The 22,182-nt window shown below is 49.9% G+C and overlaps 1 protein-coding gene across 3 annotated transcripts in view; it reads left to right on the top strand.

Moving 5' to 3' along the window:
• TRAI (TRAF interacting protein) overlaps positions 1 to 22,182 on the top strand; it is a 40,296-nt gene that overhangs the window by 4,250 nt on the left and 13,864 nt on the right. For all 3 annotated transcript variants that reach the window (XM_011739363.2, XM_071091731.1, XM_011739364.2), the window contains exons 2-11: positions 2,884 to 2,941; positions 3,475 to 3,558; positions 6,702 to 6,741; positions 7,658 to 7,785; positions 9,017 to 9,111; positions 9,602 to 9,715; positions 11,079 to 11,166; positions 11,785 to 11,874; positions 12,298 to 12,386; positions 21,461 to 21,613. In XM_011739363.2, the coding sequence (XP_011737665.1) occupies positions 2,884 to 2,941; positions 3,475 to 3,558; positions 6,702 to 6,741; positions 7,658 to 7,785; positions 9,017 to 9,111; positions 9,602 to 9,715; positions 11,079 to 11,166; positions 11,785 to 11,874; positions 12,298 to 12,386; positions 21,461 to 21,613 (939 nt within the window). The remainder of the gene's footprint in view (positions 1 to 2,883; positions 2,942 to 3,474; positions 3,559 to 6,701; positions 6,742 to 7,657; positions 7,786 to 9,016; positions 9,112 to 9,601; positions 9,716 to 11,078; positions 11,167 to 11,784; positions 11,875 to 12,297; positions 12,387 to 21,460; positions 21,614 to 22,182) is intronic.

The raw sequence follows: 22,182 nt of genomic DNA, 5'->3' as shown, positions 1-22,182 counted from the left end.
CCAGCGTGAGTGACAGAGTGAGACCCTGTCTGAAAAGACGCCTCCCTTGAAAAAAAAAAAAAAAAAAAAAGAAAACAGGAAAACGCAGGCTATTGGCTGGGAGTGGTGGCTCAAGCCTGTAATCCTAGCACTTTGGGAGGCCAAGAAAAAAAAAAAAAAAAAAGATAGCTACTGTCTTGACTTTGAGAGCATAGATGAATTTTGCCTACTTTTTTTTTTTTTTTTTTTTTGAGACGGGGTCTCACTCTGTCCCCCACGCTGGAGTGCAGTGGCGCAATCTTGACTCACTGCAACCTCCGCCTCCCAGGTTCAAGCAATTCTTCAGCCTCAGCCTCCCAAGTAGCTGGGATTACAGGCACGTGCTACCACACCCAGCTAATTTTTCTATTTTTAATAGAGATGGAGTTTCACCATATTGGTTAGGCTGGTCTCAAACTCCTGACCTCATGATCCACCCGCCTCGACCTCCCAAAGTTCTGGGATTACAGACGTGAGCCACTGGGCCTGGCCTGCCTACTTTTAAACTCTGTGTAAATAGAATCATACAGAATATAACTTTTTGTGTCTGGCTTCTCTTCCTAAGTTATGTTTTTGTGATTTATTCATAATATTGTTCTTAGTTGTAGACTCATTGATTGTTGCTGTGTAGTATCCCATTGTGCCTGGTTACCCTTGATTATACGTTGTACATGGTATTTGAAAACTTACAGGAATTTTAGCTGGGCGTGGTGGGTGCAAGCCTGTGGTCCCAGCTACTCGGGAGGCTGAGGTGGGAGGATCGCTCGCTTGAGCCTGGGAGGCGAAGGTTGCAGTAAGCCAAGATCACCCCGCTGTACTCCAGCCTGGGTGACAGATTGAGACCCCATCTGAAAAGAAAAGAAAAAAAAGAAAAGAAAAGAGAAGAGAAGAAAAGAGAAGAGAAAATGTATTTATAGGAATATTTGAGGCCAGGATGATGGTATCATTTTCCAGAGAGGACTTAGTTTCTCCCTGGTCCCTAGGAGTAGGGGAGTCTACTAGTAGAAGACTAATTAAAGTTTAAGGCTTGAGCTTTGCTAGACCACCTAGCTATGTTTTGCTTTTACCACTACTTACTTTTTTTTTTTTCTAGACGGAGTCTCGCTCTGTTGCCCAGGTTGAAGTGCAGTGGTACAATCTTGGCTTTGGCTCACTGCAAGCTCTGCCTCCCAGGTTCACACTGTTCTCCCGACTCAGCCTCCCGAGCAGCTGGGACTACAGGTGCCCGCCACCATACCCCTCTAATTTTTTGTATTTTTGGTAGAGACGGGGTTTCACCGTGTTAGTCGGGATGGTCTCGATCTCCTGACCTGGTGATCCACCTGCCTCCGACTCCCAAAGTGCTGGGATGCTGGGATTACAGGTGTGAGCCACCACGCCCCGCCCCCTTTTTTTTTTTTTTTTTTTAATTGAAAAACTTTTTTTGACTGGGCACAGTGGCTCACGCCAGTAGTTCCAGCACTTTGGGAGGCTGAGGTGGGAGGAGCACTTAAGCTCAGAAGAAGAGACCAGCTTGGGCAGCATAGTGAAACCCTGTCTCTGTTCTATAAAAAACAAAAAAACAAACACAAATTTCAATTAAAAAAAATTTTATGGCTGGGTATGGTGGCTCATACCTGTAATCCAGCACTTTGGGAGGCTGAGGCAGGTGGATCAGTTGAGGTCAGGAGTTCAAGACCAGCCTGGCCAACATGGTGAAACCCCATCTCTACTAAAAACAAAAATTAGCTGGGCGTGGTGGCGCATGCCTGTAATCCCAGCTACTTGGGAGGCTGAGGTAGGAGAATTGCTTGAACCAAGGGGGTGGAGGTTGCAGTGAGCCAAGATGGCGCCACTGCACTCTAGCCTGGGTGACAGAGCAAGACTCCATCTCAAAAAAAAAAAAGTTATGAGTACGTAGTAGGTATACATATTTCTGGGATTTATGAGATTTTTTTTTTTTTTTTTTTTTTTTTTTGAGACGGAGTCTCGCTCTGTCGCCCAGGCTGGAGTGCAGTGGCGCGACCTCTCGGCTCACTGCAAGCTCTGCTTCCCGGGTTCACGCCATTCTCCTGCCCCAGCCTCCCGAGTAGCTGGGACTACAGGCGCCCGCCACCTCGCCCGGCTAATTTTTTTTTGTATTTTTTTTAGTAGAGACGGGGTTTCACCGTGTTAGCCAGGATGGTCTCGATCTCCTGACCTCGTGATCCACCCGTCTCGGCCTCCCAAAGTGCTGGGATTACAGGCTTGAGCCACCGCGCCCGGCCTTTATGAGATATTTTGATGCAGGGATACAGTGTGTAATAATCACTTCAGGGTAAATGGAGTAGCCATCACCTCAAGCATTTATCATTGTTTTATGTTACAAACATTCCTATTATATTCTTTTAGTTACTGTAAAATGTACAGTAGATTATTATTGACTGTAGTCACTCTGTTGTGCTATCAAATACTAGATTGTATTCATTATATCTAACTTTATTTTTGTACCCTTACTTACTTTTATTTCTGGTTGATCCTCACCTTGAAAGTGTAGTCTTTGGGATTCCAGCTTAAAATGGGAGTGTTATCAGAGTCCCCATCCCTGAGGGCCCCTGAGCTTTGACTATATCTCTCCCAACCCCAGTCAAAGCCCAGAAGGTTGCCTGAAGGACTGCTTTTGGCCAAGCCAAAAGGGCCAAAAAAAAAGGGCCAGCTGGCTGGAGTCGAGTACCCGTCAGGCCTTGAGGGAGGTTCTGTAACTGTCCGTGCTGCTGCCCTCTTATTTGGGCAGGCATTGGGTCAAGGAGGAGCAGAACAAACCCTTTCGTGGTGAGAATGTTTGCCTGGCTTATGTCCCCAGACAAACCAGGGCTCATCAATCTATTGTTCTGCTTTTCATTCCAGCCTAATTCAGTGGTTCGAGACAGCACCAAGTCGGACCTGCCCACAGTGCCGAATCCAGGTGAGAGTATTGGGGTGGGACCACATCAACTGAAGAGATCTCCTTAGCAGACAACAGGAATGTGAAAAGAGCTCTGAAACTGCAATATATCTGACCTTTTTGGACCCTTCTGGTTTAAGGCGAGTTGAGCCGCACTTGTGTCCTTGAGTTGGTTGGGGGGCCTGCTTACACCCACAGGTAGCTGGCAGATGGACTTGTTGCCTGGGCCAGTTTTCACTTGGATAGATTTGGCTGGCCTCCTTCACTGTCTTTTCCTCAATGACTCAGCACCTAAAGTTACGTATCTTTTGAGCACTTAACCATGTAGGTCTGTAGTAATATGACTTCAGTGACCACCAAACCAGCAGCCCCAGCTTGGGGTACCTGCAGGGGTAAAGAGGTCTTTTGACTCTAAAGGATGTACTTTGAAAAGTTAGGTCTGAGAACAGGCCTGACATGCATGTCAGACAGGTAGTCAGACCCATGTACAACACTCTCTTCCTTGCGCATGACCCAGCTACACAATCATACTCTTATCTTGTTCTCCCATCCAGGTTGGCAAAAGAACCATTATCAATAAGCTCTTCTTTGATCTTGCCCAGGAGGAGGAGAATGTCTTGGATGCAGAATTCTTAAAGGTAGCTAGAATTTATCTGATTCTACTGAACTCTAAGCCCTCTGGGAGTTCACTTTCTTTCTTTTTTTATTTTCTAAGAGACAGAGTCTTACTCTGTTGTCCACACTGGAGTGCAGTGGTGCAATCATAGCTCACTATAACCTCAAACTCCTGAGTTCAAGGGATCTCCCCACCTCAGCCTGCCTAGTAGCTAGGACTATAGGGGTGCACCACCATGTTCAGTTAATTTTTTTATTTTATGTGTTTATTTATTTTTGAGATGAAGTCTCACTCTGTCACCCAGGCTGGAGTGTAGTGGCGTGATCTTGGCTCACTGCAACCTTTGCCTCCTGGGTTAAAGCAATACTCCTGCTTCAGCCTCCTGAGTTGCTGGGACTACAGGCACGTGCCACCATACCCAGCTAGTTTTGTGTTTTTAGTATAGACGGGGTTTCACCTTGTTGACCAGGCTGGTCTCGAACTCCTGACCTCAAGTGATCCAGCCGCCTTGGCCTCCCAAAGTGCTGAGATTACAGGCGTGAGCCACTGTGTCCGGCCCTAATTTTTAAAAAAATTTTTTGTAGAGATAGGGCCTTGCTATGTTACCTAGGCTGGTCTTGAACTCTTGGGCTGGAGCAATCCTCCCACCTTGGCCTCCCAAAGTGCTGAGATTATAGGCATAAGCCACTGTGCCTGGCCTGAGAGTTCACTTTCTATTTCCACATAAGTGGAGGGTTCCTGGAGCATGGAGATGAAGTTATAGAGGTGAGACTTGGTACAGTTTTCAAGGTGGGGACACAAAAAGCAGTGCACAAGTGATGAGACACAGTCATCAGAGAAATACACTGTGAGGGAAGAGGGGAGCTGCTTGACTGTAAACCCTCCCCTTGTGATTTCAGGTCAATTCCAACCTTAATTCTCTCCTGCGGTCTTGTTTCCTCATCTTTTAAAGAACCTACAGCCATCCTGTATAGCCCATTTTGCTGGTTGGATAGTTAGTGACAGATTAGAAAACTCTTCTACTCCCCAGTCACAGAAGATTTTTGGACTCAGTGTTCCCTAGCCTGCCTGTGCCTCAAAAGTGCCTGGGGAGGCTGGGCGTGATGGCTCATTCCTGTAATCCCAACACTTTGGGAGGCCAAAGTGGGCAGATCACTTGAGCCCAGGAGTTCAAGACCAGTCTGGGCAACATGGGACCCCATCTCTATTAAATAAAAAAAGTTAAAAGAAAAAAAATTACCTAGGGAGCTTGGTGTAAAGTCGGATGCCTGGGCCTTCCCCAGACCAGAGATCTTGGAATCAAGATTTGCAGCTCAGGTGGGAATGGAGGCAAAAGTGGGTAGTTTCCCTCCTGTAAATCTACTGCTTCTCCTCCTAACCTAAAATTTAGCTTTTTTTGTGTGCAAGCAGGCTGCATTGGCAGAGAACTCTTGAGGAAGTTGGATTGGGATTCACAAATGATCCCTGGACTCTGAGGGTTAATTTACTGGGTATCTGTCAGATCAGAGTTCATTTGGCTCTGGCCCCAGGATGTCATGATGTCCTTGGAACCTCACTGCTTCAGGAACATGGAGCTTTTGTGCTTAGAGCAAGCATGTTCATCGTCATGGTAACTGCTCCCAGTTTTAAGTAGTGTCTTCCCTGTGATGAAAGCAACAAAGGCAGTTTCATTTATTTCCAGCTTTCAAAGCCAGGTTTGTGAGACAGGTAGCACCATCTTGGGTAGTTTGGAGCAAGGGCTTGGAAGCCCCTGCTGGAGTGTAGAAGAAGCCAGAGGACTATGGGTAGTGGTGCAGCAGCCATGGCCTAGTATCTGTTCTCAGGCAGCCCCTGCGTGCTCTTCCTTACCCACCACTTCCACTCCCAGCTGTTCAGCCTATACTAACCAGCCCAGCCACCAGAAGCTCCTGCCCCCAGAGTCCACGGTGGAGAGTTTGACAGCAGGGTCTTGTTTACCCACTGGGCCTGGGCCATACTGTTGGTCACATGTGAAATTCTGAGTCTTCTGTTGACCTTAGATGAGTGATCTAGAGTAAGATTTGCCTGGATTCCATCTAGCTACCACCATGGACCCTTGGTCAAGCATTTCAGTTTTGTAAAAGTCCTTGGCTTTCTTTGTTATGGAGCAGGCATCTCTCTTGCTCATGGGGATGTTGAGTTCTCTGGCATCCTGAATAGGAACTGGGTTCAATTCTGCCACAGCTTCTCAGTGATTCTGTGGCATGGCTGTGGAACATTTGCAAGGGCTTTGAGAGGCTCACTTGATCCTCACAACAGTCTAGTTAGAGACTAGACACATGGGAGGTTTCATCCAGGAGTACAAAGCTATTCTGGCATACCTACCTCCATTTGATCCTAGGTCTGGAAGGACTGTGGTACACAGAGCCAGTTCAGAGCTTGGAGGAAAGTAGACTATGAATCAGGAAGACCCAGGGTGGGAGAGGAGGAGTAATGGCCCAGGGTCCTTGGCCATTCCTATTGTGTGTCCCTGGTGAGGCAACTGATACCCAGAGGGAATGAGACCAACAGAGCAATGAGGCCAAGGAAGCAATAGAAGCTTCTGCTATGGAGACTGATCACAGGGGCCCAACTTTACTTCCCTTCCACTATTCTACCTCTTTACCTGTCCTGGGGCCTTGTCCCTGAGATTATTATTTTTTTTTTTTTTTGAGACGGAGTCTCGCTCTGTCGCCCAGGCTGGAGTGCAGTGGCGCGATCTCGGCTCACTGCAAGCTCCGCCTCCCGGGTTCACGCCATTCTCCTGCCTCAGCCTCCCGAGTAGCTGGGACTACAGGCGCCCACAACCGCGCCCGGCTAATTTTTTGTATTTTTAGTAGAGACGGGGTTTCACCGTGGTCTCGATCTCCTGACCTTGTGATCCGCCCGCCTCGGCCTCCCAAAGTGCTGGGATTACAGGCGTGAGCCACCGCGCCCGGCAATCCCTGAGATTATTCCTCCATTTTACCTACTTTTCAAAAGGGCACATAGAGCTAAAGCAGTGCTTATCTTTCCATTGTTAGCTTAGCTTGGCCTTGAGGCACTGCAGGATTCATGCCCTAGAAGGCCTCATTGTTCAATCCTGGGGCTCCCCACAACCTTATGGGAGACAACGTGGAGGTCGGCTATGATGCTTTCCTGCTGCTTATTGTGGGTATTGCCTTTCAGAATGAACTGGACAATATCAGAGCCCAACTTTCCCAGAAAGGTGAGTTAGCAAGAGACAGGGGGTACTGGGAAGCCCCTGACTTGGATGCTGCAGGAAGGGGGCCCTAGGAGGAATGTTTCAAGCTGTTTGGGAGAGCCAGGGCCTTTCCCTGCTTTGTATGTCCAAGAGTCCTGCTAGCTCTTGTGGCTGGCAGAAAAAGAGAGGGAAGGGAGGTGACTGAAGCTGTTCACCTAGACCAGGTGAGCCTCTTGTCTCTGAGTGCAGCTTCTTGCCCAGGAACCAAGATGGGAGGGGGCTACCTGATGGGACAGAATATCTTTGGGAGAGGACTCAGCAGCTGAGTTTGACTGGAACCTGCTTGAGTTCTGGGATGATGAACTAACTGGACCCATGAGGGGTGGGGAGTGGGCAGTAAAATATTTTCCTGGCCGGGCACGGTGGCTCACGCCTGTAATCCCAGCACTTTGGGAGGCCGAGGCGGGCGGATCACGAGGTCAGGAGATCGAGACCATCCTGGCTAACACGGTGAAACCCTGTCTCTACTAAAAAATACAAAAAACTAGCCGGGCACGGTGGCAGGCGCCTGTAGTCCCAGCTACTCGGGAGGCTGAGGCAGGAGAATGGCGTGAACCTGGGAGGCGGAGCTTGCAGTGAGCCGAGATCGCGCCACTGCACTCCAGCCTGGGCCACAGAGCGAGACTCCGTCTCAGAAAAAAAAAAAAAATTTCCTAAGTAGTTCAAGCAGCAGAAAGTGGGCTTTTACCTGAATGAAGGCTCTGGCTCAGCTTCTGTGGTTTGGCACATCCCAGAGAAGGAAGCGGGCCACCCAGCTTTCAGCTCTGAGTCTTGTTTCTCACCTGCCTAAGGGATCAGGCACTGAAGCCAAGGGCCCAAGTTCTTATGCTGATGGATGGACAGGCCTTTCCCTTTCCCCCACCCATTATCCCTGCTCCAGAGAAGGAGAAACGAGACAGCCAGGTCATCATCGACAATCTGCGGGACACGCTGGAAGAACGCAATGCTACTGTGGTATCTCTGCAGCAGGCCTTGGGCAAGGCCGAGATGCTGTGCTCTGCACTGAAAGTAGGTCCTCAGGTTTTATGGGTACAGAATTAGTGGGGAGGTGTTGCCCCAGAACTGGACTCCCCATTCTGGGCTTATCTTCTGGTTCTGCTTCAGTCAATACCTTGGTTTGGGGAGTTGTAAAATAGAGGCAAATCACTTCTTCCCCTTGCCCTCCCATACTGTACCCATCCATCCCATTAGAAAAGGACCATGTTGGCTATACTTGGGGTTTTGTGCTAGGTAATTTGAAGAGGCAAGGCCTTCCCAGTACCTCACAGAAGGGATGCTCAACTAAGAGCTCATGGGCCATGTTTCCAAAAGTGGTTCATACTCTACTGATGAGGCCAGCCTGAAGAACCTTCCATTAGCACTCCAGTCCTTGGCTGGGCTGCTCTCCTGAGCCAGATCAAACAGCACCCTAGGGAGGAGCAAGGGCCTTTGAAGTCAGCTGTGCTGAGCTGACCAGCCAGATCAAAGTCTGCAGAGTGAACAGTCTTAGACCTAGATGAATTTTGCATCAGCCTGGGTTGGTGAGCCTCTTGCTCTCCAAGGGGCATGAGAGGTGATTGATCTGAACCCATGATTGATATTCTGGCCTTGTAGGCAGGAGCAGTCCTTGCTGGATGCCATTTGAAAGGGAAAGGGAGCCATCCTTGTGAACAGACAAGGCCCCAGGATATTCATTGTCTCTGTTCCTGCTTGGGGGCTGGGTTGGTCTGGCTGGTGGGAGGGAGCAAACTGGCACCTGGCTACAGAGCAGGAGTCTCTAATGGTATTCTCAGGTCAGAGACAAGTGGTCTTAGGCTGAAGGTAGGCTGGCCAGCTTCCCCTGGCTCAATTCTTCATTCTTGGCAACTGTCCATGGGTCTGGGTGGTGAATGGTGAGGCCTGGGTTTGTGCTCTGGACTTCTTCAGCCACCTGCACAACATGTACCATGAGGCCCAGACCACTGGACCTTGGCAGCCCACAGTGGGCCTGTAAATGCTGGCAGTGGGCTGTGCCTACTGTAAGAAACCTTTCAGGAGGAAGCAGGCAGGGAGGTGAAGAAGCAGCTGGCTTAGAGCCTTTTAGCAGAAGCACAAGTGAGAGTGGGACCCAGGAGCTTTACCTCCTGGGGTTTGGGAGTACATGGTTATCAGCATTTTCAAAACATAAGCTGCAGAGAGTTCTGGAGCAGTTTTCCTAGTGACTTTAGCAATGGCTCCTGAGGGCCTCCAAGCATCAGATATGGGTGTATTTGCTTTTCAGAAGCAGATGAAGTACTTGGAGCAGCAGCAGGATGAGACCAAACAAGCGCAAGAGGAGGCCCGCCGACTCAGGAGCAAGATGAAGACCATGGAGCAGTGAGTTTGGAGCTGGGTCCTGCACTGTGCCTTTGCCCCCAGGGCCTGCAAGTTCTTATGACTGCAACAGGGAGTGGGATTGGGTCATGTCCGAGGCTCGAATCTCCATAGGCCATGGAGGGCTGAGGTCAGCTGGGTGTGGGCACAGATCTTAGCCTCTATGAACTCTTCCACCATTCCAAGGAATGGGAGCCCTTGCCACATTCCTCCCTGTCTCTGTTGCCTGTGGCCAGATGACCTGGTGGGTTTTTCCCTCCAGGAAATCCCTCACCTTGAGACCCTCTTTCAGCACCTCTTCTTTCTCAGCAGCATCCTTGGAGCTATGCTCATCTCTGCTGTGGGGCCTTTCCTTGGGCACACCCACCTGCTAAACATCCTAGCAGCCTAGCCTGTTACCTTAGCAACGGCAGCAAAGGAAGGCAGAGCTGCACTGGGTACCTACCCATCAGCCTCCAGATTGCAAATGCCGTGGGCTGGGTGTGTTTTTCAGGATTGAGCTTCTACTCCAGAGCCAGCGCCCAGAGGTGGAGGAGATGATCCGAGACATGGGTGTGGGACAGTCAGCGGTGGAACAGCTGGCTGTGTACTGTGTGTCTCTCAAGAAGTGCGTACTGTGGCCCCTCTCAGCAAACACAGGAGATAGGCCATGGGGCTCCCGCCATGTCATTGCTTCCCATCTCTTGTAAAGCAGATAGAGCTAAGGGGCAAACTCTGGAGCCATGCTGCCTTTGAACCCTGATTCCACCTCTCAGCAGCTATGTGGCCTGGTGCCAGTTTCTTGGCTTCTTTGACCTTCAGCTTCCTGAATGGAGATAGTAGTAGACCTGCCTCATAGGATTGTTGAGAGGATTGAGTGTGAATCTTTTTTTTTTTTTTTGAGACGGAGTCTCGCTCTGTCGCCCAGGCTGGAGTGCAGTGGCGGGATCTCGGCTCACTGCAAGCTCCCCCTCCCGGGTTCACGCCGTTCTCCTGCCTCAGCCTCCTGAGTAGCTGGGACTACAGGTACCCGCCACTGCGCCCGGATAATTTTTTTATTTTTAGTAGAGACGGGGTTTCACCACGGTCTCAATCTCCTGACCTCGTGATCCGCCCGCCTCGGCCTCCCAAAGTGCTGGGATTACAGGCATGAGCCACCGCGCCCGGCCTGAGTGTGAATCTTAAGTGCTGTTTCTAAGGGAGTTGACCTAGCTCTCTGAGCTATAAGCCCCATTGTGATTGATATCTAGAGCCTGTTCCCCTTTAGCACTATGATCCTGCCTGGCTTGGATCAAACTCGTATTCTTACTCTGGTGGGTGTAAGGTTGGCGGGAAGGGTGGAGGGTCACTTAGCTGAGAGGCATAGAGGGTCCAAGATGCTTCCTTTAAGACCAGGTGGTAGGCCTGTAGGTAGGGCGCGGTGGCTCAAGCCTGTAATCTCAGCACTTTGGGAGGCCGAGATGGGCAGATCACGAGGTCAGGAGATCGAGACCATCCTGGCTAACACGGTGAAACCCTGTCTCTACTAAAAAATACAAAAAACTAGCTGGGAGAGGTGGTGGGCGCCTGTAGTCCCAGCTACACGGGAGGCTGAGGCAGGAGAATGGCGTAAACCTGGGAGGCGGAGCTTGCAGTGAGCTGAGATCCGGCCACTGCACTCCAGCCAGGGCGATAGAGCGATACTCCCTCTCAAAAAAAAAAAAAAAAAAAAAGACCAGGTGGTTTAGGGGGCCCCCTAGTGAGACTGGGGCTTTCTGCATGCCCTCTCAAGTCACCAGTGCCTGCAGGACAGGCAGGAGGAAAGAGTCACTTCCTTGCGTTCTCTGCAGGACCCTCCACAGTGCCACCTGGTACTTACTGGGCTCAGGTGTCAAAGTAGGAATGAGAATGAGTTGAGGGGTTGGGCAGTGCTTTGTGTTAGATTAGTGCTGTGGCTCAGTCTGACCTGCAGGTGTTCTTTTCTGGCATCTCTTTCCATGGCCACATTGCAGAGAGTACGAGAATCTAAAAGAGGCACGGAAGGCCTCAGGGGAGCTGGCTGAGAAGCTGAGGAAGGATTTGTTTTCCTCCAGAAGCAAGGTAACTTAGCAGTGAACACGGGTTGAAGGAGAGGCGGCTCTCCTTTTGTCATGCTCACTCTGGTCTCCTGAGCAAGGCCATGGGACCTGATGGCACAGCTGATTCCCTGGGGCAGCTGGATGACTTATAGAGATTTGTTACCAGTCCTTACTGGGCATTGGTCTGAATATGTGACTTGTCCAGTAGGGATAGACAGATCACAGAGGTGTCTGCCAACATGTGGACACTCATGCTCCCCTCTGCTCTTCCCAGCTCCTGGGTACCTCTCAGCTGGCTGGAGAGCACAGGCCCCAAATGTGACAGCGTCAGGGGCCTATTTTTGCACCATGTCTGGAGTAGGAGGGCTTCTGGAACCTGATTCGGTCAGCATAGCTGCTTTTACTTCTGGCATGGTGCAGCCACAGGCTACAGGATATAGGAAGCAGCCTTTGCTTCTGGGCAGCTCCGGATGTGCATTGCCAGACTGAGGCCTAGCCTCAGAGAGCTGGGATCTCTTCCCATACCCCTAGTCTCTTCTAGACTCTAGGCTACCTTGATCACTCACTGGGGAGCAGCAGGAGGGGGCAGGGAACAAGGCTAACACTTGGCTTGTCCTTCACTCCCTACACTTTCTTATAGTTGCAGACAGTCTACTCTGAATTGGATCAGGCCAAGTTAGAACTGAAGTCAGCCCAGAAGGACTTACAGAGTGCTGACAAGGAAATCATGGTGAGGAACATCCCTGGCTTGACAGGAATGAGGGGTGGTTTGTGTGCCCTCCCAAAGCAGGGCTGGGCTATCTCTGCCCAGGACCCTTGCACCAGTCAGTGGTGGTTCTGGGCCCCTGCATCTTCCTGGGTGAGGGTGTGCCCCTTGGCCCTGGTCCGAACTGGAACCTGGGCCTCCTCAACAGAGGGCAGATAGCACCATGAGTCTTCCCTCATAGTCTGTCCTGTACTTACATCCCTGAGGTCCCTCATCAGAGGAGGGACTGTAGCTGGGGCTTGGCCTCCTGAGCCTAATAATGGGGTATCAGGCCTTGCTCTGTTCCCAGTGGGCCGGCCTTTCATGCATGCTAGTCATGTCCTCTGCATTATCTCTGGACTTGATGCCTCAGCCTTTCTCTCACACACTTTTTTTTCCCTCCCCAAGAGCCTGAAAAAGAAGCTAATGATGCTGCAGGAAACTTTGAACCTGCCACCAGTGGCCAATGAGACTGTCGACCGCCTGGTTTTAGAGAGGTTTGTTGAGCCTTGGGCGGTACAGGGGTCACAAGGTGGGAGAGCCTTCTGGTAACAGTCTTTACTCCTTCTGGCTTTGGTGGGGTGGGTGACCTTTGTGGACCTGATGTCTGCAGACAACCTGCCCTGGAAGCCAGCCAAGATTTAGCTGGCAGGCAGCTTTGAAGCAAATTAGTCTCTGACACGGAGAGGCCAGAGAAGGCCAGAGGACCTAGAAGTGGTCTGAGAATAGGGCAGGAGCACTGACTGTCTTGGGGCATCCTGTTTATGGAGTAGCTCCCCACATGTATCTGTCCACCCTAGATTTTGAAACAAATATGAAACCACTCTTAAAATAATTCCCCTACTGCCAGGAGTGCATGCTTTAAAGCTGCCAGCAGAGGGAGCCAAGAGGCAGAAGGATTGGTGTCGCAGCAAGCATGGGCATCTGTTTCTGCTCCTGAGAGTTTCACAGAAACAGACTAGCTGAGAGCATCCTCAAGGCTACTTCCTGCCTGCCGAAAGTCCCCAGCAAGGACCCAGATAGAAGGCACACAACTCCTGTCAGTGGCCCCAGTTTTTTTTTTTTTTTTTTTTAATGGAGTCTCACTCTGTTGCCAGGTTGGAGTGCAGTGGCATGATCTTGGCTTACTGCAATCTCTGCCTCCTAGATTCAAGCGATTCCCCTGACTCAGTCTCCCAAATAGCTGGTATTACAGGTGCACACCACCATGCCCGGCTAATTTTTTGTATTTTAGTAGAGACAGGGTTTCACCATGTTGGCCAGGATGGTCTCGATCTCCTGACCTCCTGATCCACCTTCCTCGGCCTCCCAAAGTGCTGGGATTACAGGTGTGAGCCACCATGCCTAGTTGCTTTTGTTTACTTTCTTTACCTCTTCAGTGTGCTGGAAGGCCTGGACTCCTACAGCAGGTCCTTGATGAGTGCCCACTGCATGGCAGGCCTTCTCTGTTCTCTTGGAGCTTATGTTCCAGTGGGATAGATGAGCTGGGAGTTTCGATGGCTAAGCCCACAGCCCACCAGCTATATACTACATTATAGAATCTGGTCTGTAGCTCCCAGATGGGGACAGGCCCACCTCATTCTGAGTAAGCTTCATGCCAGGGCCTGTAGCCCATTTGGTACAGGGAGGACAACAATGGTCTCCCTTGGCTTTCAGGCCAGCAGGACACTAAATTGACAAACCTTCGTAAGCTGGGCTGGGCTTGTCATCAAGCCACATGAGGATGACTTCATTCATTTTTGTCTCCAGTATTTTTCTGGGCATAACTATCGAAGTGGTTGGGTGAGTGCATTGACTCATACCTGTAATCTCAGCGCTTTGGGAGGCCAAGGTGGGAGGATTGCTTGAGTCCAGGAGTTCAAGACCAGCCTGGGCAACATAATGAGACCCTGTATCAAAAAACTTAAAACTTAGTCAAACATGGTGGCACACACTTGTAGTTCTAGCTACTCAGGAGGCCAAGGCAGGAGAATCACTTGAGCCCAAGAGTTGAGCTATGATTGTGCCACTGCACTGCATCCTGGGAGACAGAGTAAGACCCTGTCTCTCTTGAGAGACCAGGCACGGTGGCTCATGCCTGTAACCCCAGCACTTTGGGAGGCTGAGTCAGGGGATCACCTGAGGTCAGGAGTTTGAGACCAGCCTGACCAATATGGTGAAACCCCATCTCTACTAAAAATACAAGAATTAGCTGGGTGTGGTGGTGGGTGCCTGTAATCCCAGTTACTCGAGAGGCTGAGGCAGAACAATCGCTTGAACCTGGGAAGTGGAGGTTGCAGTGAGCTAAGATCGCACCACTGCACTCCAGCCTGGGTGACAGAAAGACTCTGTCCCAAGAAAAAGAAAAAAAAAATTACAGTGGCAGGTCTGTTTGTTTTTAGCAAAAGCCCATCTTTTAACTAGGCATTAGGCAGCACCAGCATAGTCTATTCTTGTTTTTGTTTGTTTGTTTTGAGATAGGGTCTCATTCTGTTGCCCAGGCTGGAGTGCAGCAGTGTGATCACAGCTCACTGCAGCCTTGACCTCCTGGGCTCAGGTGATGTGATCCTCCTGCCTCAGCCTCCTGGATAGCTGGGACTAAAGTGCTGGGATTACAAGCATGAGCCACCATGCCCATCCTAGGCACAGCATCTTCTAAACTCAGAGCCTCAAGCTCTCAAAAATGGTTGTTGAATCCTCAGCAATAGCATTGCCCTGTCTTCTTTGTGTTCTGATGGCAAGACCCTCACAACTACAAGTGACCTCAAAGACTGCCTCTACCTTTCTCCTGTGACTGCTAATGTGTTACTACAGAGGTCTGGAAGAAGTCTTAAGTTTTCTTGGGCCACCTGCTCGGGAGGCTGAGGTGAGAGGATCACTTGAGCCTGGGAGGTCAAGGCTGCAGTGAGCGATGATCATGCCACTGCACTCTAGCCTGGGCAACAGAGTAAGACCTGTCTCAAAAAAAAAAGTCATGTCAAGGAAGGTGGAAGAGTAGAAAGCTCCAGGAATCCATCTCTCTGTGGCAACAGTTGAGCTGGCTGAAACTATCTGAAGCAACCACTTTGGAAATCTGGTCTAGTAGAACATTTTCAGCATCCAGGGAAGAGGTTGATGAAGAAGCTGGTAAACTTCAGTAAATTTTCTCATAGCAGCTCCACCTCCTGGGCTCAAGTGATCCTCCTGCCTCAATCTCCTGAGTAGCTGGGATTGACTACAGGCATGCACCACCATGCCCAACTAATTTTTTGTAGAGACAGGGTCTCACTTATTGCCCAGGCTGGTCTTGAACTCCTGACCTCAAGCGATCCTCCTGCCTGGGCTTCCCAAAGTGCTGGGATTACAGGTGTGAGCCACCTTTTCTTTTCCTCCCCTCCCCTCCCCTCCCCTCCTTTCCCCTTCCTTTCCTTTCCTTTCATTTCCTTTTTTTTCTTTCTTTTCTTTTTGAAACGGTGTCTTGCTCTGTCGCCCAGGCTGGAGTACAGTGGTGCCATCTTGGCTCACTGCAACCTCCACTTCCCGAGTTGAAGCAATTCTTCTGCCTCAGCCTCCCGAATAGCTGGGATTATAGGCACGCTCCACCATGCCCAGCTAGTTTTTTGTATTTTTAGTAGAGACGGAGTTTCACCATGTTGGCCAGGCTGGTCTTTAACTCCTGACCTCAAGCGATCCTCCCACCTTGGCCTTCCAAAGGGCTGAGATTACAGGTGTGACCCACCATGCCCAGCCACCACCATTTCTTGATTTAAAATTAGGAAAATTAAGAAATTTCTGGCTGGATATGGTGGGTGTACTAAAAATACAAAAATTAGCCAGGTGTGGTGGTGCATGTCTATAATCCCAGCTACTTGGGAGGCTGACGCACGAGAATGGCTTGAACCTGGGAGGTGGAGGTTGCAGTAAGCTGGGATCGTGCCACTGTACTCCAGCCTGGATGACAGCGAGACTCTGTCACAAAAACAAAAAAAAAATTAAGAAGTTTCTTAGGTTTTTTAAGAAACTTCTTAATTTTTATAACTTTTTACTGCAGCAATATTTTTTGTTTGTTTGTTTTTGAGACGGAGTCTTGCTCTGTCGCCCAGGCTGGAGTGCAGTGGCCGGATCTCAGTTATTGGATCCACATTCCTCTGCCTCCCGGGTTCCCGCCATTCTCCTGCCTCAGCCTCCCGAGTAGCTGAGACTACAGGCGCCCGCCACCTCGCCTGGCTAGTTTTTTTGTATTTTTTTAGTAGAGACGGGGTTTCACTGTGTTAGCCAGGATGGTCTCAATCTCCTGACCTCGTGATCCACCCATCTCGGCCTCCCAAAGTGCTGGGATTACAGGCTTGAGCCACCGCGACCGGCAGCAATATTTTTTATTGTGGTAAAATATAAACAAAATTCACCATCGTAACCATTTTTAAGTACATTTCTGTGGCGTCAAGTACAATTACTTGCTGTGCAGCCATCACCACCATCCCACTCCAGAATGTTTTCATCTACCCAAGGTGAAATTCTATACCCATTAAACAGTAACTCTCCTATCCCCTTTCTCCTCAGCTCCTTCACTTACCTTTCTACTTTCCATCTCTATCAATTTGACTACTTTAGGAGCTTCATATAAGTGGACTCATACAATATTTGTCCTTTTATTACTGACTTATTTCACTTAGCATAATGTCTTCAAGGTTTATCCATGTAGCATGTATTAGAATTTTCTTCCTTTTTAAGGCTGAATCAGTAATCATATTTAATTTAAAATTTTTTTTTTTTTTTTTTTGAGACAGGGTGTTGCTTTGTTGTCCAGGCTGGAGTGCAGTGGCATGATCTCGGCTCACTGCAACCTCCGCCCCCTGGGTTCAAGGGATCCTCCCACCTCAGCCTTCCAAGTAGCTGAGATTACAGGCATGTGCCACAATGCCCAGTTAATTTATTTAATTTTATATTTTGTAGAGACAGAGTCTCAATATGTTGCCCAGGTCAATATTGAACTCTTGGCCTCAAGCCATCCTCCCACCTCAGCTTCCCAAATTGTTGGTATTACAGGCGTGAGCTACTGTGCCTGGCAGTATTCATGTTTTAAATTTGCAAGCATTCTTTCTTGCTCTTTGGGTATGTCTGTTTTGCAAAGCATGATGTTCTTGTTTTTTTGTTTTTTTTTTTTGAGACGGAGTCTCGCTCTGTCGCCCAGGCTGGAGTGCAGTGGCGCAATCTCGGCTCACTGCAAGCTCTGCCTCCTGGGTTTATGCCATTCTCCTGCCTCAGCCTCCTGAGTAGCTGGGACTACAGGCACCTGCCACCATGCCCGGCTAATTTTTTGTATTTTTAGTAGAGATGGGGGATGTTCTTGTTTTATGGTCTCATATTTCTCTTTGTATCAGAGTCAGTAATTGTGCACCGTGGACTTTCTCCTGGGCTCCTCTCCCATACCTGGTAGTCCTTGGCTACTTTGGAGGCCAACCTATGTGGGTAGGGTTTGGGGGAGATGTGCAGACAGCTCATATCATCTTGAGTCTTACCTGAACCCAGGATGCAGAAGGCTTTACTGTTGGGGCCAATAATACTGACTGCCCTAGGTCACTCTACATGGTTTGTTTAGTGTCTTCGAGAAAAGCTCTTTTATTTATTGGCCCAGGGCAGCAGCCTGACTGCCTAGTGTTCTACCAATGCAGATTAGGATGGGGTGGAGCCAAGCTCACAATTTCATCAGTGTTCCAGTTTTCAGGCCTGTTTAATGCTTTTGCAAGGCCCTCCCTTGCCTTTATGGACCCCTCCTTGTGGGTTCTGGCTGCTGTGTCAGTCTCTTGTCCCCTGGCCATGCTTTCTCTCCCAGAATTTTTTGGAAATCTCTGGGGGCTGATGGTGGTTGCCCTTTCTACTTATTGCAGTTGGATTACCCTTCATATCTGTCATTTTAGGGAGGCATCAGCAGGTAGCCACCACCCCAATTACAAAGTCAGTGTTAGGAAGATCTCTCTTATGGGCCCCAAGGGCCCCTGAACTCTAGGCTGGAGAGAGCCAGGGAGATCTTTCCTTAGGGTAGGGTAAGGCCGCCAGGAGCCATGAGTTCATGGAGGAGACATTGACTAATCCCATGCCACACAGGCAATGAGCTGCTCAAGGCCTTAGCTATGTTCTGGAAAGGGGAGCTTTGAGTGTCTTACCTGACCCGCTGAGGCATCTGGCATGAAGCCCTGTAAGTTGACCATGGGTGCGTGTCCCAAGGGTGATAGTGTCACTCAGGAGGGCCTCAAGCCAGCCTCAACCAGTGAGGGAAGGACTACTAAGCCCTAGGTTCTTCCTCATAGGACAAACAGAAGGTGGGAAGGAAAGAAAGTGGACCTCTGGCAGAAGGGGAAACAGGTTTCAAGCTCATAAAGGAAGAAGAATAGGCCAGGCGCGGTGGCTCAAGCCTGTAATCCCAGCACTTTGGGAGGCCGAGACGGGCGGATCACGAGGTCAGGAGATCAAGACCATCCTGGCTAACGTGGTGAAACCTCGTCTCTACTAAAAAAATACAAAAAACTAGCCGGGCGTGGTGGCGGGCGCCTGTAGTCCCAGCTACTCGGGAGGCTGAGGCAGGAGAATGGCATAAACCCGGGAGGCGGAGCTTGCAGTGAGCTGAGATCCGGCCACTGCACTCCAGCCTGGGTGACAGAGCAAGACTCTGTCTCCAAAAAAAAAAAAAAAGGAAGAAGAATATAGAAACAGTCTAAGAGAAAGCTGGGCCCAGTGGCTCACGCCTGTAATCCCAGCACTTTGGCAGGCCGAGGTGGGCAGATCACAAGGTCAGGAGATCGAGACCATCCTGGCTAACACGGTGAAACCCCATCTCTACTAAAAATACAAAAAGTTAGCTGGGCATGGTGGCGGGTGCCTGTAGTCCCAGCTACTCAGGAGGCTGAGGCAGGAGAATGGTGTGAACCCGGAAGGCAGAGCTTGCTGTGAGCCGAGATCGCACCACTGGACTCCAGCCTGGGCAACAGAGTGAGATTCCATCTCAAAAAAAAAAAAATAGTCTAAGAGAAGAAGAAATGTGTCCTTATGATCCAGATGTGGATATGGGGAGTGAAGGAGGCACCATGAGAACCTCCTGAGTCTTGAGTTTAGTGTTGTGGATGACCAGGAGGTGCAAGTGAATAAGCCTGGCTTGCCTTGAGCTTGGGCACCACTAGGCAACGCCTTAGGGGATGGCTGGGAGTAGAAAGTCCTGCCTTGGCCGGGCGCGGTGGCTCAAGCCTGTAATCCCAGCACTTTGGGAGGCCGAGATGGGCGGATCACGAGGTCAGGAGATCGAGACCATTCTGGCTAACATGGTGAAACCCCGTCTCTACTAAAAAATACAAAAAAACTAGCCGGGCGAGGTGGTGGGCACCTGTAGTCCCAGCTACTCAGGAGGCTGAGGCAGGAGAATGGCATAAACCCGGGAGGCGGAGCTTGCAGTGAGCTGAGATCCGGCCACTGCACTCCAGCCTGGGCAACAGAGCGAGACTCCGTCTCAAAAAAAAAAAAAAAAAGAAAGTCCTGCCTTGGGCTACCTTGAGGGTAAAATTCACAGCACCCAGCGAGATCCTGCCTGCCTCTTGAGTTTATCTTTCCTAACCTGAGCCTCAACTTGCTGGGATTGGTAAATGGTGGCAGAATATGGATACTGCAAAAAAGATGGCATGAGTGGTCCTGGCTGCTGTGGTTCCCAGAGGAAGAAGCGAAGCAGCCAGCCTGGAGTTGGTTTGAGGTGGGTTTGTGCAGCCTTCATTTTCACTTGCAGGCAAGGACAGAAGTAGAGCTTCTAGGGTCCTGGACAGGGAAGGAAGAAATAGTCCAGGTTGCCTGGATTGCTTAGCCACCCAGATCAATGCAGGTAACCTTCCTCCCTCTGATGTGTACATCCCAGTGAGAGTGGGACTGTGGTGCAGCCCTGAAAAGTTCCTGAGGAAGGGAAGAGAGAAGGCATCTTTGGAGCTACCCTTGCCACTCCCCAGGGTTCTCCTTGTATGGCAGGAGCTGGGGAGCCCTGCCAGGTCTGGGTGGGCTGGAAGAATCCTGTGGGCTGTAGTTTTTAATAGAATAAAACTTCACTCCCCCCCTCCCGACACCCACCCGTTATAAAAGTAAAAACACACTCATTGAGAATTTGGAAAATAGGGAATTACAGAGGTAGTTACAGTTGACATGTGGAATATTTCCTTCTACTCCTTTTTCTGCATGTGGGGGTGGGGTTGGGAGTGGTTGGGGGGGGTGCCAAATCATGTAATTGCACTATACATGGAGTTTTGTGTGCCTTTTAAATTAAATTAAAATTTTTTTTTTTTTTTTTTTTGAGATGGAGTCTCGCTCTGTCACCCAGGCTAGAGTGCAGTGGCCGGATCTCAGCTCACTGCAAGCTCTGCCTCCTGGGTTCACGTCATTCTCCTGCCTCAGCCTCCCAAGTAGCTGGGACCACAGGCGCCCGCCACCACGCCTGGCTAATTTTTTGTATTTTTGGTAGAGATGGGATTTCACTGTGTTAGCCAGGATAGTCTCGATCACATGACCTCGTGATCTGCCTGCCTCGGCCTCCCAAAGTGCTGGGATTACAGGCATGAGCCACCATACCCGGCCAAATTAAATTTTTTTAAGACAGAGTCTGGATCAGTGCAGTGGTGCAATCAGGGATTACTGTTGCATGCTTTTTTTTTTTTTTTTTTTTTTTTGAGACAGAGTCTTGCTCTGTCGCCCAGGCTGGAGTGCTGGAGTGGAGTGCAGTGGCACGATTTTGGCTCCGTCTCAAAATAAATAAATAAATAAATCTAGCATACAAACATTTCTCCATGTTATTAAATTTACTCTCTGGAAACACTACTTTTTGCCTACGTCATATTTAAGCTATGACTGCCAGTCCCCTAGGGAATCATTTTGATGGTTTCTAATATTGTACCATTTGCCGGGGTAAGTAGCAACATCACAGGGAGAGGAAGGGAGACCTTCCCTCCACATCAATCTGTGGTGACATCTCTGACTGGCTCCTTACATTGCATTCTGAGACATGAGGCTATGTGGTCAAAGGGCAGTAGGCTTTTATTTATACATTTAGGTTTTCTCTGGGTTTTGGCTTGCTTCTTTCTTTGTCTTCCACACTTTCACTGGTCCCATGACTATGCAAAGGACTGAGTCAAGTGGTTTGTTCTCTAGAGAGTAGGGCTTTTTTTTGAGACAGTGTCTCGCTCTGTTGCCAGGCTGGAATGCAGTGGTGCAATCTCGGCTCACTGCAACCTCCGCCTCCCGGATTCAAGCGATTCTCCTGCCTCAGCCTTCTGAGCAGCTGGGACTACAGATACGAGCCACCACGCCCAGCTAATTTTTGTATTTTTAGTAGAGACGGGGTTTCACCATGTTGGCCAGGATGGTCTCGATCTCCTGACCTCATGATCCGCCCACCTCGGCCTCCCAAAGTGCTGGGATTACAGGCGCGAGCCACTGTGCCTGTCCGAGAGTAGGGCTTTCTTGAGGGGTGGCCTTCAGTCAGGAGTGGGCTCCAGGTCCCTGGAGCTGAGTTGTCTCTGATGCTTGAGGAGCTGTTGTCCTTCTGGGTTACCACTGTGGCCCCAAGTAACCAGGTCATCTCTGCCTTCAGCCCAGCCCCTGTGGAGGTGAACCTGAAGCTCCGCCGGCCATCCTTCAGTGAGGATATTGATCTCAATGCTACCTTTGATGTGGATACTCCCCCAGCCCGGCCCTCCAGCTCCCAGCATGGTTACTCCAAAAAACTTTGCCTAGAGAAGTCACAGTGAGTGGTAGTCCCCGGCACTGTCCATGGGCTGGTGGGGGGATAGCTAAGACAGCTCTGCAGGCCCTGTGCTGTTAGCTCTGAGTGGCTGATGGGGCAATGAGTACTGCCTAGGCTTGGCTATGGCTTTGGTTCCAGCTACCTCTTGTTCCCTTACCTGAGCACTCAATCTGTGCAAACCCCTTCTCTTATTTCATTATTCCTCACCATCACACTTCAAGGAAAAGGTATTGGAATGCAACTTAGAGAATGTAGGGATGCCAGAAGGGGTGGGTCTGGGCCGGTGGAGTTGGAGAGGGTGCTCCCAATACCTTTAAGGCCTGCCCACCAGAGTTCTGAGCCAGGGACTCTGAACTTCCTCTCTATGTTTGCCTCTGAGGCTCATGCCTGAGGGAGGATCATCTCAAACCACAGAGCCCAGGGCCTTACCACCCAAAGGGGTGACCCACAGGGGCAGGCATGAGAAGCTGTCTGGAACTCCAGTGGGGCAGGTGGAACCTGCTCTGGGGTACTGTGGGACCAGAAAAAGGGAGGCTGTCTCCTTGACCAGGTTTGCCAAGTGTGGTTCA

Source organism: Macaca nemestrina, chromosome 2 (genome assembly GCF_043159975.1).
Source record: "Macaca nemestrina isolate mMacNem1 chromosome 2, mMacNem.hap1, whole genome shotgun sequence".
NCBI lineage: Eukaryota > Metazoa > Chordata > Mammalia > Primates > Cercopithecidae > Macaca > Macaca nemestrina.
This window is presented reverse-complemented; position numbering and strand designations above follow the sequence as displayed.